This window comes from Lipotes vexillifer, unplaced genomic scaffold (assembly GCF_000442215.2).
Source record: "Lipotes vexillifer unplaced genomic scaffold, Lipotes_vexillifer_v1.1 scaffold158, whole genome shotgun sequence".
In the NCBI taxonomy this organism is placed as follows: domain Eukaryota; kingdom Metazoa; phylum Chordata; class Mammalia; order Artiodactyla; family Lipotidae; genus Lipotes; species Lipotes vexillifer.
The window spans coordinates 1,993,208-2,004,616 of NW_006788189.1; the positions used below are offsets into that span (position 1 = coordinate 1,993,208).

At 58.5% G+C, this 11,409-nt stretch overlaps 1 protein-coding gene across 8 annotated transcripts in view; it reads left to right on the plus strand.

Moving 5' to 3' along the window:
* The window catches only part of BIN1 (bridging integrator 1), a 62,700-nt gene extending 58,873 nt beyond the window's left edge, over window positions 1-3,827 (plus strand). For 4 of the 8 annotated variants that reach the window (XM_007461307.1, XM_007461309.1, XM_007461308.1 and 1 more), the window contains 5 exons: window positions 132-239; window positions 1,019-1,108; window positions 1,328-1,438; window positions 1,684-1,785; window positions 3,464-3,571. In XM_007461307.1, the coding sequence (XP_007461369.1) occupies window positions 132-239; window positions 1,019-1,108; window positions 1,328-1,438; window positions 1,684-1,785; window positions 3,464-3,571 (519 nt within the window). Of the gene's footprint in view, window positions 1-131; window positions 240-1,018; window positions 1,109-1,327; window positions 1,439-1,683; window positions 1,786-3,463 lie in introns of all 8 variants that reach the window. The other 4 variants (XM_007461306.1, XM_007461311.1, XM_007461312.1 and 1 more) reach the window with 4 other exon arrangements.
* Window positions 3,828-11,409: the final 7,582 nt, after the last annotated feature.

Below are 11,409 nucleotides of genomic sequence, written 5' to 3' on the forward strand. Positions count from 1 at the left end.
TTCCGATCTAGTGGTGGGCTGCACAGGCTCCCGGGGGCATGCGGAGGCGTGTGGATAGTGACCTGTGCTTGCACATGGGATTCTTGATGGCTGCAGCAGCCACCCTGTTCTCCCTGGTGGCCCATCGCTAGCCCACAGAGAGTCCAGCTGGCAGCCTGCCTTCCAGGGAGCCCAGCGCTGCCGAGGGCACCTTTGCCGTGGCCTGGCCCAGCCAGACGGCCGAGCCGGGGCCTGCCCAAGTAAGTGCCCCTGCCAGCCCCTCACCCGCCCCCGGCCTCTGGGGGTGTAGCATGGAGGAAGAGCCCGGAGGAGGGGGCACAGGACGGACGAGGCCACCGTGGGACTGAGGGTGAGGCTAGGGCCCTGAGCCAGGAGGCCCCGGGGCAGGGCTGTGGCTCAGTCAGGTCAGCCCCTCACCTGCTTGCCGGCCCCCGCCCCAGCTTCCCAGCTCAGGCCTCCCACAGTGGGAGGGAGGCATGTCTCGAGCACCTCCAGGTCCATGGTGGGCACTCTCCAGAGTTCTCCTTTAACCTGCAGTCTGACCTAGACATTTCCTCCTCCTGCAGATGAGGAGGTGGGGGCTAGGAGGGCTGAGTGATTGCTCCCAGAGCTCAGAAGTGGCTGGGTTTCAGTGCGGGCCCAGCGCAGCCTGACTGCAGCCGGGCAGCTTCCGGGGTGCCTTGCCTGGGCCCTCGCCATGGGAGCCACCTGTGAGGGGCCAGCGGGGCCAGGCGGGTGGCAGGAAGCCGAGGCTTGGCCAGGGCTTGGGCTTAGAGGGCAGGGCCTGTGAGGGAGGCTCAGGGGTGGCACCCAGGGGCCTGCGCTGGGCTTCTCAGGAGCATGTCACTCGGGGTCCGTGTGTCTGCCAGCACCTTCTCCAGCCGCTTCCGTGTCCGGAGCCTTTCTTTGAGGGGCTCCCTGTACCAGGCAGAGGCACTGGCTCTCCGTGGCCCTTCTCCTTGTCCCAGTCTCAGCGCCCCATCGTGCGTCTGACCCCATGCCGGCATTTATGTTGCAGCCAGCAGGGGCCTCGGAGGTGACGTGTGGGACCCACCCTGCGGCTGGAGCCCAGGAGCCCGGGGAGACAGCAGCAAGTGAAGCAGCCTCCGTAAGATGACAGGGACCAAGGCCCTGTCTTTTCTCCCCGCCGCCCGCGGCTCCCTAGCCCCGTGTCTTGCTCTGTGCTGGTCCAGTTCATGGTTCCTGGTGAGGAACCTGGAGGCAGGCTGGTCTGGCATTGGGCACAGACACCCCCTTCTCTGCCCGCGCGGCCCCGCCCTCCAGGACCCACTCCCCGCCCTCGCTAACCTGCGCCCCCTCCCGCCAGAGCTCTCTCCCCGCGGTGGTGGTGGAGACCTTCTCGGCAGCTGTGAACGGCACCGTGGAGGGCGGCAGTGGGGCAGGGCGCCTGGATCTGCCCCCCGGGTTCATGTTCAAGGTGAGCCTGGCCTGCTGACCCGCAGCCTCCGGCTGCCTCCATGGGGTGGGGAGGACGCTGGGCCCGAGGCTACGTGGGGGGCCCAAAGCCGTCCCTCCCTGACTACCTGTCCTCTGCTCCCCAATCCGCGAGCTGGTTTCCGAGCCCCGCTCCTGCTACTTTCACCTTCTCCCGGCGCCCACGGGGCTGCAGGTGGGACAGAGGCTGCCGAGGAAAGGGGTGTCAGCTCTCCCCACCCTCTGCAGGTGCAGGCCCAGCACGACTACACGGCCACTGACACGGACGAGCTGCAGCTCAAAGCTGGGGACGTGGTGCTGGTGATCCCCTTCCAGAACCCGGAGGAGCAGGTGAGGCCCGGTCTGCAGGGAGGCGGCGCGGCCAGCAGGGGGCAGCAGAGCCACGCCAGCCGACCCGCGGCCTCTCCCCATGGCCTCGCCTTTGCTCCCGCCTCCCTTCCCTGCGGCCGGCACACCCTGTCTGACCCCCTCAGTCTCTCACTTCCTGCTTCTTGCTTCCTCCTTTTCTCAGCCTCTGTCTGCCTTTCTGTCGATTCTCTGCTGCTTGGGCCCCTTCTCCCTTCCAGGCCCCCCCAGCCCGGGCCCCCGTCCTCCAGGACCGCATCCCAGGCTGCCCCTCCATGGACCACACACCCCACCCGCCGCTGTGCAGCCTCCTGTTGGCCCCAGGTGCCACCCTCCAGGCTGGCCCCGCCCTGTCCACAAGGGCACGCGCTTCCCTGCCCATGTGACGGACCCCCGAGTCCACAGCCCTGTCCCCAGCTGGTCCTCACCCTGTGCCTCGCAGACCCTTCTCCTGCTGTGGCCTCTCCTTGTTGTGAAGGTCCTCAGAGTGGGCTTTGCTGAGACCTGGGGGGCCTCAGAGTGGGGCAGAGCTGCCCCCTCCCCTCACCCCCAGGTCTGGATGGGCTGCTTTATTCAGGTCACGGTGGCCCCTCAGCAGGAGCCCCTGTTTGTGGGGTGCTGGTGGTCTAGTGGGGCTACCCACATGGGTATCGAGGTGGCAGCCACAGTGCAGAGGGGACCTAGTGGGACTCTAGTCCGTTCAATCACCAACATGTCCCTGTGGTGTAATTGTCAGAGTGGCTGAGGGTGGGAGGAGGGCTGGATTTGGGGTGAGGCCAACCTGGCTGGGGCATCCTGGGCTGGGGCTTGAGGACACTAGGTACTTACTGAGGCCACCGTGGGCTGGGAGGTTTGAGTAACAAGGATCTCCTGGACCTGGCACTGAATCAGCCCATTTTCCTAAAGCCCCAGGTCCCCGCTGATCTCCCCAGTGGGCCAGCCCTGGGCTAGGTGGGGTTTTTAGGAGCAGACTCCTGGCCTCCCAGCCCACAGTGGGAGCCATCTGGGATGGGTGGAAGTGGCTCAGGTAGGACACACACAGGATCTAGGACAAGGGCAGGTAATCCTGCAGGTGGGTCCCAGGCATAGCCCTGCTGCAGGGGCAGCAATGGCAGGGGGTGTGTGGTTACTGCAGGCCCAGGGGTCAGGGCTTGTCACGGCTTGGGTAGGTGAACCCTCTGAGGGGTCAGTATTAAAGCAAAGGTCAGGTTCAACTCAGAGGGTTTGGTGGGATGGCCTCAGGTCACGTGGTCAGTGCTCAGCAGAACCTTCTGGCATTGTTTGTGGAAGGCCAGAAGAACAGTTGATGTCCTCCTCAGTGATGTGGCCTCTGTGGGCACCAGCTGGTGGGAAGCTCTTTGGTGGGGGATTGAAGGAGTCATTTAGAGGCGTTTGGACCAGTGCAGCAGTCAGGCTGCCTTCCTGCCGTGAGGACTCACCGAACAATTAAGAGTTAATGTACCTACTGCAGGGAGGGATGGCTCCTGGGGTGGGAGGCCCGGTTTGGGTCTCAAGAGAAGAGCGGGGAATGCTGCCTGGAGGAGGCGTCCTTTAAGGCGGGTGTGACAGTCTAGAGGAAATGAGCGGCCAGAAGGAGGGCTCGCCCTGTCGGGGTGGACGTCGTCCTCCCCCAGCCCCATGCAACGCGCTGGCTTCCCCTCAGGATGAAGGCTGGCTCATGGGCGTGAAGGAGAGCGACTGGAATCTGCACAAGGAACTGGAGAAGTGCCGGGGCGTCTTCCCCGAGAACTTCACCGCGAGGGTGCAGTGAGAGCAGAGCGACTGGTGGTGCTGCGGACACGTGAACAGCAGCACCTTTTCCCGAAAAATGTGTGTTTCTTTTTTTTTTTTTTTTTTCGTTTTTGTTTTTAAACTTTTGAAAAGCAAAGGGAAATTGAGGGGAGAGACCTAAGCCAGGAGGTGTCTTCCCAAAGATGAGGTGGTTTTCCAAAGAGCCTGGTTTCGGCGAGTCCGGCGGAATCGCCAGTGTTCCTGAAGCTGCTGTATCCCCTAGTTGAGTTCCCGGCCGCCTTCCCCGCCCGTTTTGTTTTTACTTTTGAAAAGCAAAGGGAAATTGAGGGGAGAGACCTAAGCCAGGAGGTGTCTTCCCAAAGATGAGGTGGTTTTCCAAAGAGCCTGGTTTCGGCGAGTCCGGCGGAATCGCCAGTGTTCCTGAAGCTGCTGTATCCCCTAGTTGAGTTCCCGGCCGCCTTCCCCGCCCGCGCCCGCTGGGTGGCGCCACTGCCGCCGCCTGGGTGCCCGGCCGCGGGGCGGGGCCTGGGGGCCGCCGCGCACCGCGCTTGCCAGAAGCTTGGGCCGGCCGCCCGGGCCGGGGCCCTCCTTTCCTGGCAGCTGCCGCGGGTGGCGTCCAGCGTCCCCTGAGACCTCGGGCCCAGACACCAGCCTGGCCTGGCCCTGCCCCGCAGACGTCTGTGTGCTGTTTGAAAATAAATCTTAGTGTTCAAAACAAAATGAAACAAACAAAAATGACAAAAGTACGCAAAGTGTGTGTGTGTGTGTGTGTGTGTGTGTGTGTGTCCGTGTCCGTGTGTCCCTCCATTTCTGTCTGCTATGCAGTGCAGCCGCGATCATCTGTGCTTTTGTCCTGAGACAGCCCACCCAGCAGGCCCTCTGCCCTGGCCTGCAACCTTGCCCGTGCATGACCTCCTGACGGGCTGGCTCCGCCCCGCTCCCCACCTGCTTCTCTTTCTGGCATCAAGGCCCCCACTGCACGCAGCCCGGGTCTCCAGCTCCATCAGTGGACGCGGGCTGCTCTGAGTGGCATGTGGCACATGCAGCAGTGGCCTGGGTCCTTCCCGGGGGCCGCTGGAGTTGTGCTCTTGGGCCCAGGGACCAGCCTGGACTTCCAGGTGGCAGGGATTTATCTCTGCATAAATCTCTTATGCAGAAAAAGCAGGTGAAAGGGATGAACGTTGGAGTCTTAGCTTTATTTTTGGATATAACTCCTGAGCTTTGTTTCAGGTGGCGGGATTGTCACTGCCGTGGTTCTGCCTTGTCCTGTGGCTGACAGTGTCTGCTCTATCAACCAAAATTTCTATGAGCAAGGAAATTATGAGAGTGGGGCACAGGAAGTTGATTTCTATTGCCCCTGCTTCGCAAGCTTTAGCATTTCCTCCCTCCCTCCCTCCCTCCCTCCCTCCTGGGTTGACAGGTTAATTCTCTTGCCCAAAGACACTCAGCTCATTGTTGGTGGAGCCAAGCTTGAAGCCCAGACCAGGCGAGCTCCACTGAGCTTCCAAACCTGGGGTGTGTGTGCCCTGGGGTATGTGGAGGCCTGAAGCCATGGTGCCAGCACGAGAGGCTTCACCTTTATTTCATGATGAGATATTTAAAGACATTCAGGAGAAAGTATTTGCGTTAGGTTTCTCACAAGGTGAGATTCAGAGAGGTATCAGCTGGTGGCTGACCCTCAAGGGGGTCCCCTCCCTTGCAGCTGGGGCACTTTGGCAGGAAGAGCCCTGCTTTGTGTCGGGTGGGGCCTGCAGGGAGCTCCTTGTGGGAGTGGGGAGGGAGCCAGCCCTGCAGGGACAGCTCCAGCCCAAGTGAATAAGTAGCTAGCTCGAGGCCTGAGCTGCGCTGAGTGTCTGGGAGCTGGGACACCTCCAGGTGTGCGTCAGTCCAAGAGAGCTCAGAGCCAGGCAGCTCACACCTTGTCGCCTCCCCTCCCCATCCTTGAGGCCACAGATGCCCCTGGCCCGTCTCATGGACTCCCCTGGCCTCCCCTCCTTCCGGCCGGCTCCCCAGGAGGCCTTCCACAGTGACTCGGACGCTGTCCAGCCTGCCGGCTGGCCTCCTGTTTCTCCTCCTCGGTTGGATTTGGGAACCAGGCTGGCATTGCTTCTCTTGGTTCCACTGCCCTGCAGACCCTCGGCTCTGCCTCTGGGAATTCAAGTGTTCACACCTCTAGCCTCACCACCCCAGACACCAGGCTCTATGCAGGGACTCTGTGACTGAACGTTGGGGTTGTTGGCTCAGCAAACCTCAGCGGGTAGAGTCTTCAGCGCCTGAGGTGGGTGGGCAGTTGGGCTGCAGCTCAGGCCCTCCGAGATGCTCCTGGCTCCCCTGTGCCCTGTCAGCTTCATCTTTGGGCTGCGTCCTCAACGGTTTCAGGTTTGATGTCTGCACACCCCACCCAGAGCGGCGGGGGACTTCCTTCCCAGAAGCCCCCCAGCAAAGCTCCTTTGTCTCATTGGCCAGAACTGGGTCAGGTCCCCAGTGCTGAATCAGCCGTGTGGCCAGGGGTGGGACCTCAGGATTGGCCCCAAACTTACAAGGCCTTGAGATGGAGGCGGGGTTGGGCTGGGGGGCTGGGGAGAGAGGACACCTGAACAAAAATTTGGATATAGCTTCCAAGGAGAAGAGGAATGGATTCTAGGAACTGGCACCAGTGACTGTGCACACCACGGTGGCTTCCAGAAAGGGCTGAGAGACCAGGGAACGTGCCTGATGGAGACCATAAGTGTATGTGTGAGTGTGTGTGTGTGTGACATTTGGGAGACCCTGGCTTTATTCACCACATCCAATCTATCTCAAGGTCAGTGTGTGACCGGTGAACACAACCCACGCAGGGATGTTCCTCCATGTTCCAGGAGTAATGTTCACCGACCGTCCCCCGCTCTGCCACTGGAGATAGGACCTGTCCCACTACTGGAGACCGTGTAGACTGTGACCTTCCCCAGCCGCTTGGAGACGTGTGGCTGGGGATGCGCCTGTGTCTGCATAGATCCAGTCTCCTGACCGTTCATTCACTCTTCATCCGTTCACTGATTCGTTCCTGGCATCTCCCACAGGAGATTACAGAGATCATTCAGTGCAGCTCCTACCCCGCTGTGCTCAGTCTGGGGAGAAGCAGACAGGAACAGTTAAGACCACAACAGGTGCTCCCGTGGTGGTGAGTCCAAGGTTCTGGAGACAGAAAGGCGCCACCACCTGGCTTCACACAGGAGGGGGTGTCTGCGCTGAGCCTTTAGAGTTGATGGGGGTCCCCAGGAGCTGACGTCTGGGGGGCCTATCTCAGGCAGAGAGAAGCGGGCAGAAGAGTAGCCGAGTCTGGGGGCGAGGTCAGTGGAGTTGGAGGGGCCTGTGAGGGCTCAGGCTCTCGCAGGGGGCCTGGAGCTCAGGAGAGAGGTCTGGGCTGAGGGGCAGCGAGGTGGAGATGGCCCGGGGGGAGAAACGAGGGCACCTGGGAGGGGGAGGGCCCTGGGGGTGCAGCCTGAGCACAGCCTCAAGAGGAGGGAAGAAGAGGTTTTGCAGGCACAGAATGCTACAGAGTTGCGAAATGCCTTCCTTTAAGAAGAGTTCCCTGGTCAAGAAAGCCACTGTGGGGCTTCCCTGGTGGCGCAGTGGCTGAGAGTCCGCCTGCCGATGCAGGGGACACGGGTTCGTGCCCCGGTCCGGGAAGATCCCACATGCCGCGGAGCGGCTGGGCCCGTGAGCTGTGGCCGCTGAGCCTGCGCGTCCGGAGCCTGTGCTCCGCAACGGGAGAGGCCGCAACAGGGAGAGGCCCGCGTACCGCAAAAAAAAAAAAACAAAGAAAGCCACTGTGGCCAGTGAGGCCAGAGAGGACGTGAAGGGCAGTCAAGACAGCCTTGCCTGGGCTGCTCTTGGGTCCCCGGGGCTCCGGGTAGAGGCTGCCGTGGGCCTGCCAGAGAACACGGGCAGGCCACTGCCAGCAACGTTCCAGGCCCAGCTCTGGTTATGCAGACAAGCAAATCACTGAGGAAGACCCTTCTCGGTATAATGAAGAAAGATAATTAACAATGAGGCAGGAAGCCAGCCCCTGATTACAGATGAGGATCCGACTGCTGATGGGGGAGTGGGGAAGAGACCTTCCTGGCCTCCCAGCCCACCAAGGTCAATGCACAGTGGGCAGAGATGGATGCCACGTCTTGGAATCCCAGGGTGGGCAGAGGCTTATCTCACGTCCCCACAGTGGCCTGCCTTGTGTGAACTGCCGGGGTGACCAGGAAGGAGGCCCAGCTCTTCCCCCAAAGAGGCGATAAACTCACGGTGGGCCAAGGTTCGCACATAGAGACCATCCCAGTGTGGAGGCAGTGAGATTCCTCCTTTGGAAGCCTCATATGACGCCCCATTCTTACTTTGGGAGGTCTATGGGGCAGAGTCACAGAATGGGCTGGGAAGTTTGTAGAAGGGCATCCTTCATTATGAGCTGGCAACCCTGAATTCATGGCTTCAGGCCAGTATCCTCACCCAAGCTTCAGGTGGAGGTGTCTAACTGCCCATCTTCCCCGATGGCCACGGCACCTCTCAGATGGGCTTGTCAAACCCGGGGCGTCCCCCTGACGCCACTTCGGGCTCACCCGGTACTCACCTGCCCCTCCCCCCTAACTGAACTCTGATTTTGTCCAGGGTACCGATCAACTCCACTGAAATCACTCAGACTTCCTTGCAGCTATGGGTGACCTTTCGACACAATCCTGGCCAACGAGATGAGGGAGGGCATCCTCTCCCCCCAGAGTCAAAGCCTTCTTAAGACAAGGGCCCTGGGAATTACCTGGAGGTCCAGTGGTTAGGACTTGGTGCTCTCACTGGACTCCATCCCTGGTTGGGTATTAGGATCCTGCAAGCCGTGCGACTCGGCCAACAGGAAAAATAAATAAATAAATAAAGAGCAGGGCCCTTGCCTCCTTCCTTGCCTGGAATGAAACAAGCCCGTCACGTTGGTGGGGTTTCTGTTACCAGAAGGGTCCTGGTTGCTCCGTGCTCTGGTGTCTGTCACCAAGTCCTCTGACCAGCCTCTTAAAGAGCTCTAAATCCTTTTTCCTCCCCCTCCTCCCAGGTCAGGTCTGTCACCTCTTCCTGCAGGAATGTGACAGTGTCCTGGCCTGTCTGTGGTGTGTCCCTTTAGTCAATGCCTGGAGTGGACCAGGGCTGCCAGGGCAATTTTTCAGAAACTCATTTCTTTCTTTCCTTTCTTCCTTCCCTCCCTCCCTCCCTCCCTCCCTCCCTTCCTTCCTTCCTTCCTCTTTTTTTTTTTTATCAGTTTACTGATTATAGTGGTAAGTCTCATTATTTCAAGGACCCATTTTATTTATTTATTTTATTTTTACTTTTAATTTTAAAATTATTTTTTGGCTGCATTGGTTCTTCGTTGCCGCGCGTGGGCTTTCTCCAGTTGCGGCGAGCGGGGGCTACTCTTTGCTGCGGTGCGTGGGCTTCCCATTGCGGTGGCTTCTCTTACCGCGGAGCACGGGCTCTCCGGCGCTCGGGCTTCAGTAGTTGTGGCACGTGGGCTCAGTAGTTGTGGCTCGCGGGCTCTAGAGCGCAGGCTCAGTAGCTGTGGCGCACAGGCTTAGTTGTTCCGCGGCACGTGGGATCTTCCCAGACCAGGGCTTGAACCCATGCCCCCTGCAGTGGAAGCGCAGAGTCCTGACCACTGGACCTCCAGGGAAGCCCCAGAAACCCATTTCTGATTAAATCGCTCTCTTGTTTAAATCCCCCATCCTGACCGTCTCTCTACCCCATCTTCTTGCACTCCCTGCCTTGAATCTACTGTCCCTGGAACACAGCCGAGCTGCCTGACGTCTCCCGCTGTGACCTCTGTGCCCTGCTGTGGCCCAGCGCCCTGCAGAGATGCGCTCTCCCCTCTGCTGACCCTGCTCCCTGTAGGACCCGCGTGCTCAGCCCTAGGTGTTGGCTGCCTCCTCTGCCTCTCCCCCACGCCCTGTCCATCTGTCTGTCAGGGGTGCTTGGTGCTTGCGCTGCGTGTAGGGGATGGAGCTGCCCGCTCCTCCGCCCTGGCTTCCACTCAGGGTCCAGGCAGGGGGTTCAGGGTGCTGCAGCCCTCCACACTCTGCACAGTCCCTGCCAAGCGACTACCACTTCTGCTTGTTGCAGAAGCCAGAGGGTGTTGTTTAGTAAAACTGGAATAAATGAGTCATACTCCTATCACCACAGCCTGGTCACCTGTTTCATTTTTGCCTGTTTTCCTGTTTCGATCTGCAGCTTTTAAAACTCCAGGGCAGACTGGCAATTCTCTTGGGCACATGTCTGCTGGTGGTGTTGAAACCATGCAACTCAGATTGGGACTTGAACCCATGGTCTTTTAACTGAGATCATATACCTGGTCTCAGGACTTAATGCAGCTCAGGTTCTTTTTTTTTTTTTTTTTTTTTGGGTACGCAGGCCTCTCACTGTTGTGGCCTCTCCCGTCGCGGAGCACAGGCTCCAGACACGCAGGCTCAGTGGCCATGGCTCACGGGCCCAGCCGCTCAGCGGCATGTGGGATTCTCCCGGACTCGGACACGAACCCGTGTCCCCTGCATCAGCAGGCGGACTCTCAACCACTGCGCCACCAGGGAAGCCCAAAGCTCAGGTTCTTGATGTCTCGTAGCAGAAAGAATTCAGTGAGAGACAAAGTGATAGGTAAGAAGTGGATTTATTCAGAGAGAAACACACACTCCACAGACAGAATGTGGGCCATCTCAGAAGGCAAGAAAGGCACCAGGGTATGGGGTTGTCAGTTTTTAAAGGGCTGGGTAATTTCATAGGCTAATGGATGGGAGGAGTATTCCAGCTATTTCAGGAAGGGGTGGGGATTTCCAGGAATTGTGCCACCACCCACTTTTTGACCTTTATGGTTGGCCTTGGAACACACCTGTGGGTGTGTCATTTAGCTAATGTATTACAATGAGCGTATAATGAGGCTCACGGGCTACTGGAAGTCAACTTGTCTGCCATCTTGGACCTATTTGGTTCTAATCAGCTTATACGTCATGTCCTCAGGCCATGCCATGCTTTTAAAGGTTGTGCCCTGTCCCCTTTCCTCCTGTTTCAGCATTGGTCACCATGGCTGAGACACGTTGGCCCTCGGTGGGCTTCAATCCTGCAATGCTTGACTTCTGTCCATGTCAGCCCATGTCCTAAAGTGGGCAATGCCTGGCTCTGAGGGTGGTGGACAGACAGAAGGACAGGAGCAAGTCCCAATCTGCTCAGAGCCCTCAGGGGACCTCCCCCTGTCCACGTAGAGGCCTTGAACCCATCTACCCCATGTTTAAGTCAGGAGGTTGTGATAAAATTGCTGAACCCTACACCACCAGCACCCCCTGCAGAGTCCCACTCTCCTCAGATGGTCTCTTCTGGAACGCCGGTTTCCCCAGTTAGACACGCCCTCCCAACACCCATCGTCCTGCCAGCTACTAATCTTTCTCTATTTTGTTCACAAGAATTTCTTGAGAGCCCTCAAGAGAGGGCTCATGAGATCCTAAGGCAAGAATTGCATTTTAAGATATGTGTCCATAATTTTTTCAGCCAACAGTTTCTCCAAATGAACATTTATCTTTCAAAATAATGTGTTTGGTGTATGTGTCCTTATTCCAACAAAAGACTACGGTTGTCCAGCATGTTCTAGGATTTCTCGGGGAGCATCTTCAGGCCAGGGCAGCTGTGTGTAGAAGCTTTCTGTGCTGGAAGATTATCCTCTTCTGTCGGGGAATTCCATTTTTTTGTGTAATAGGAAGAAAACAACTTCTATCAGAAATGTTGTCTACAGTTTGAAGTTGGAATGGATTAAACTGAGAGGAAGCAAAAAATTCCTTTAAATGAGGAAAAAGATCATTTGTTGGAAAA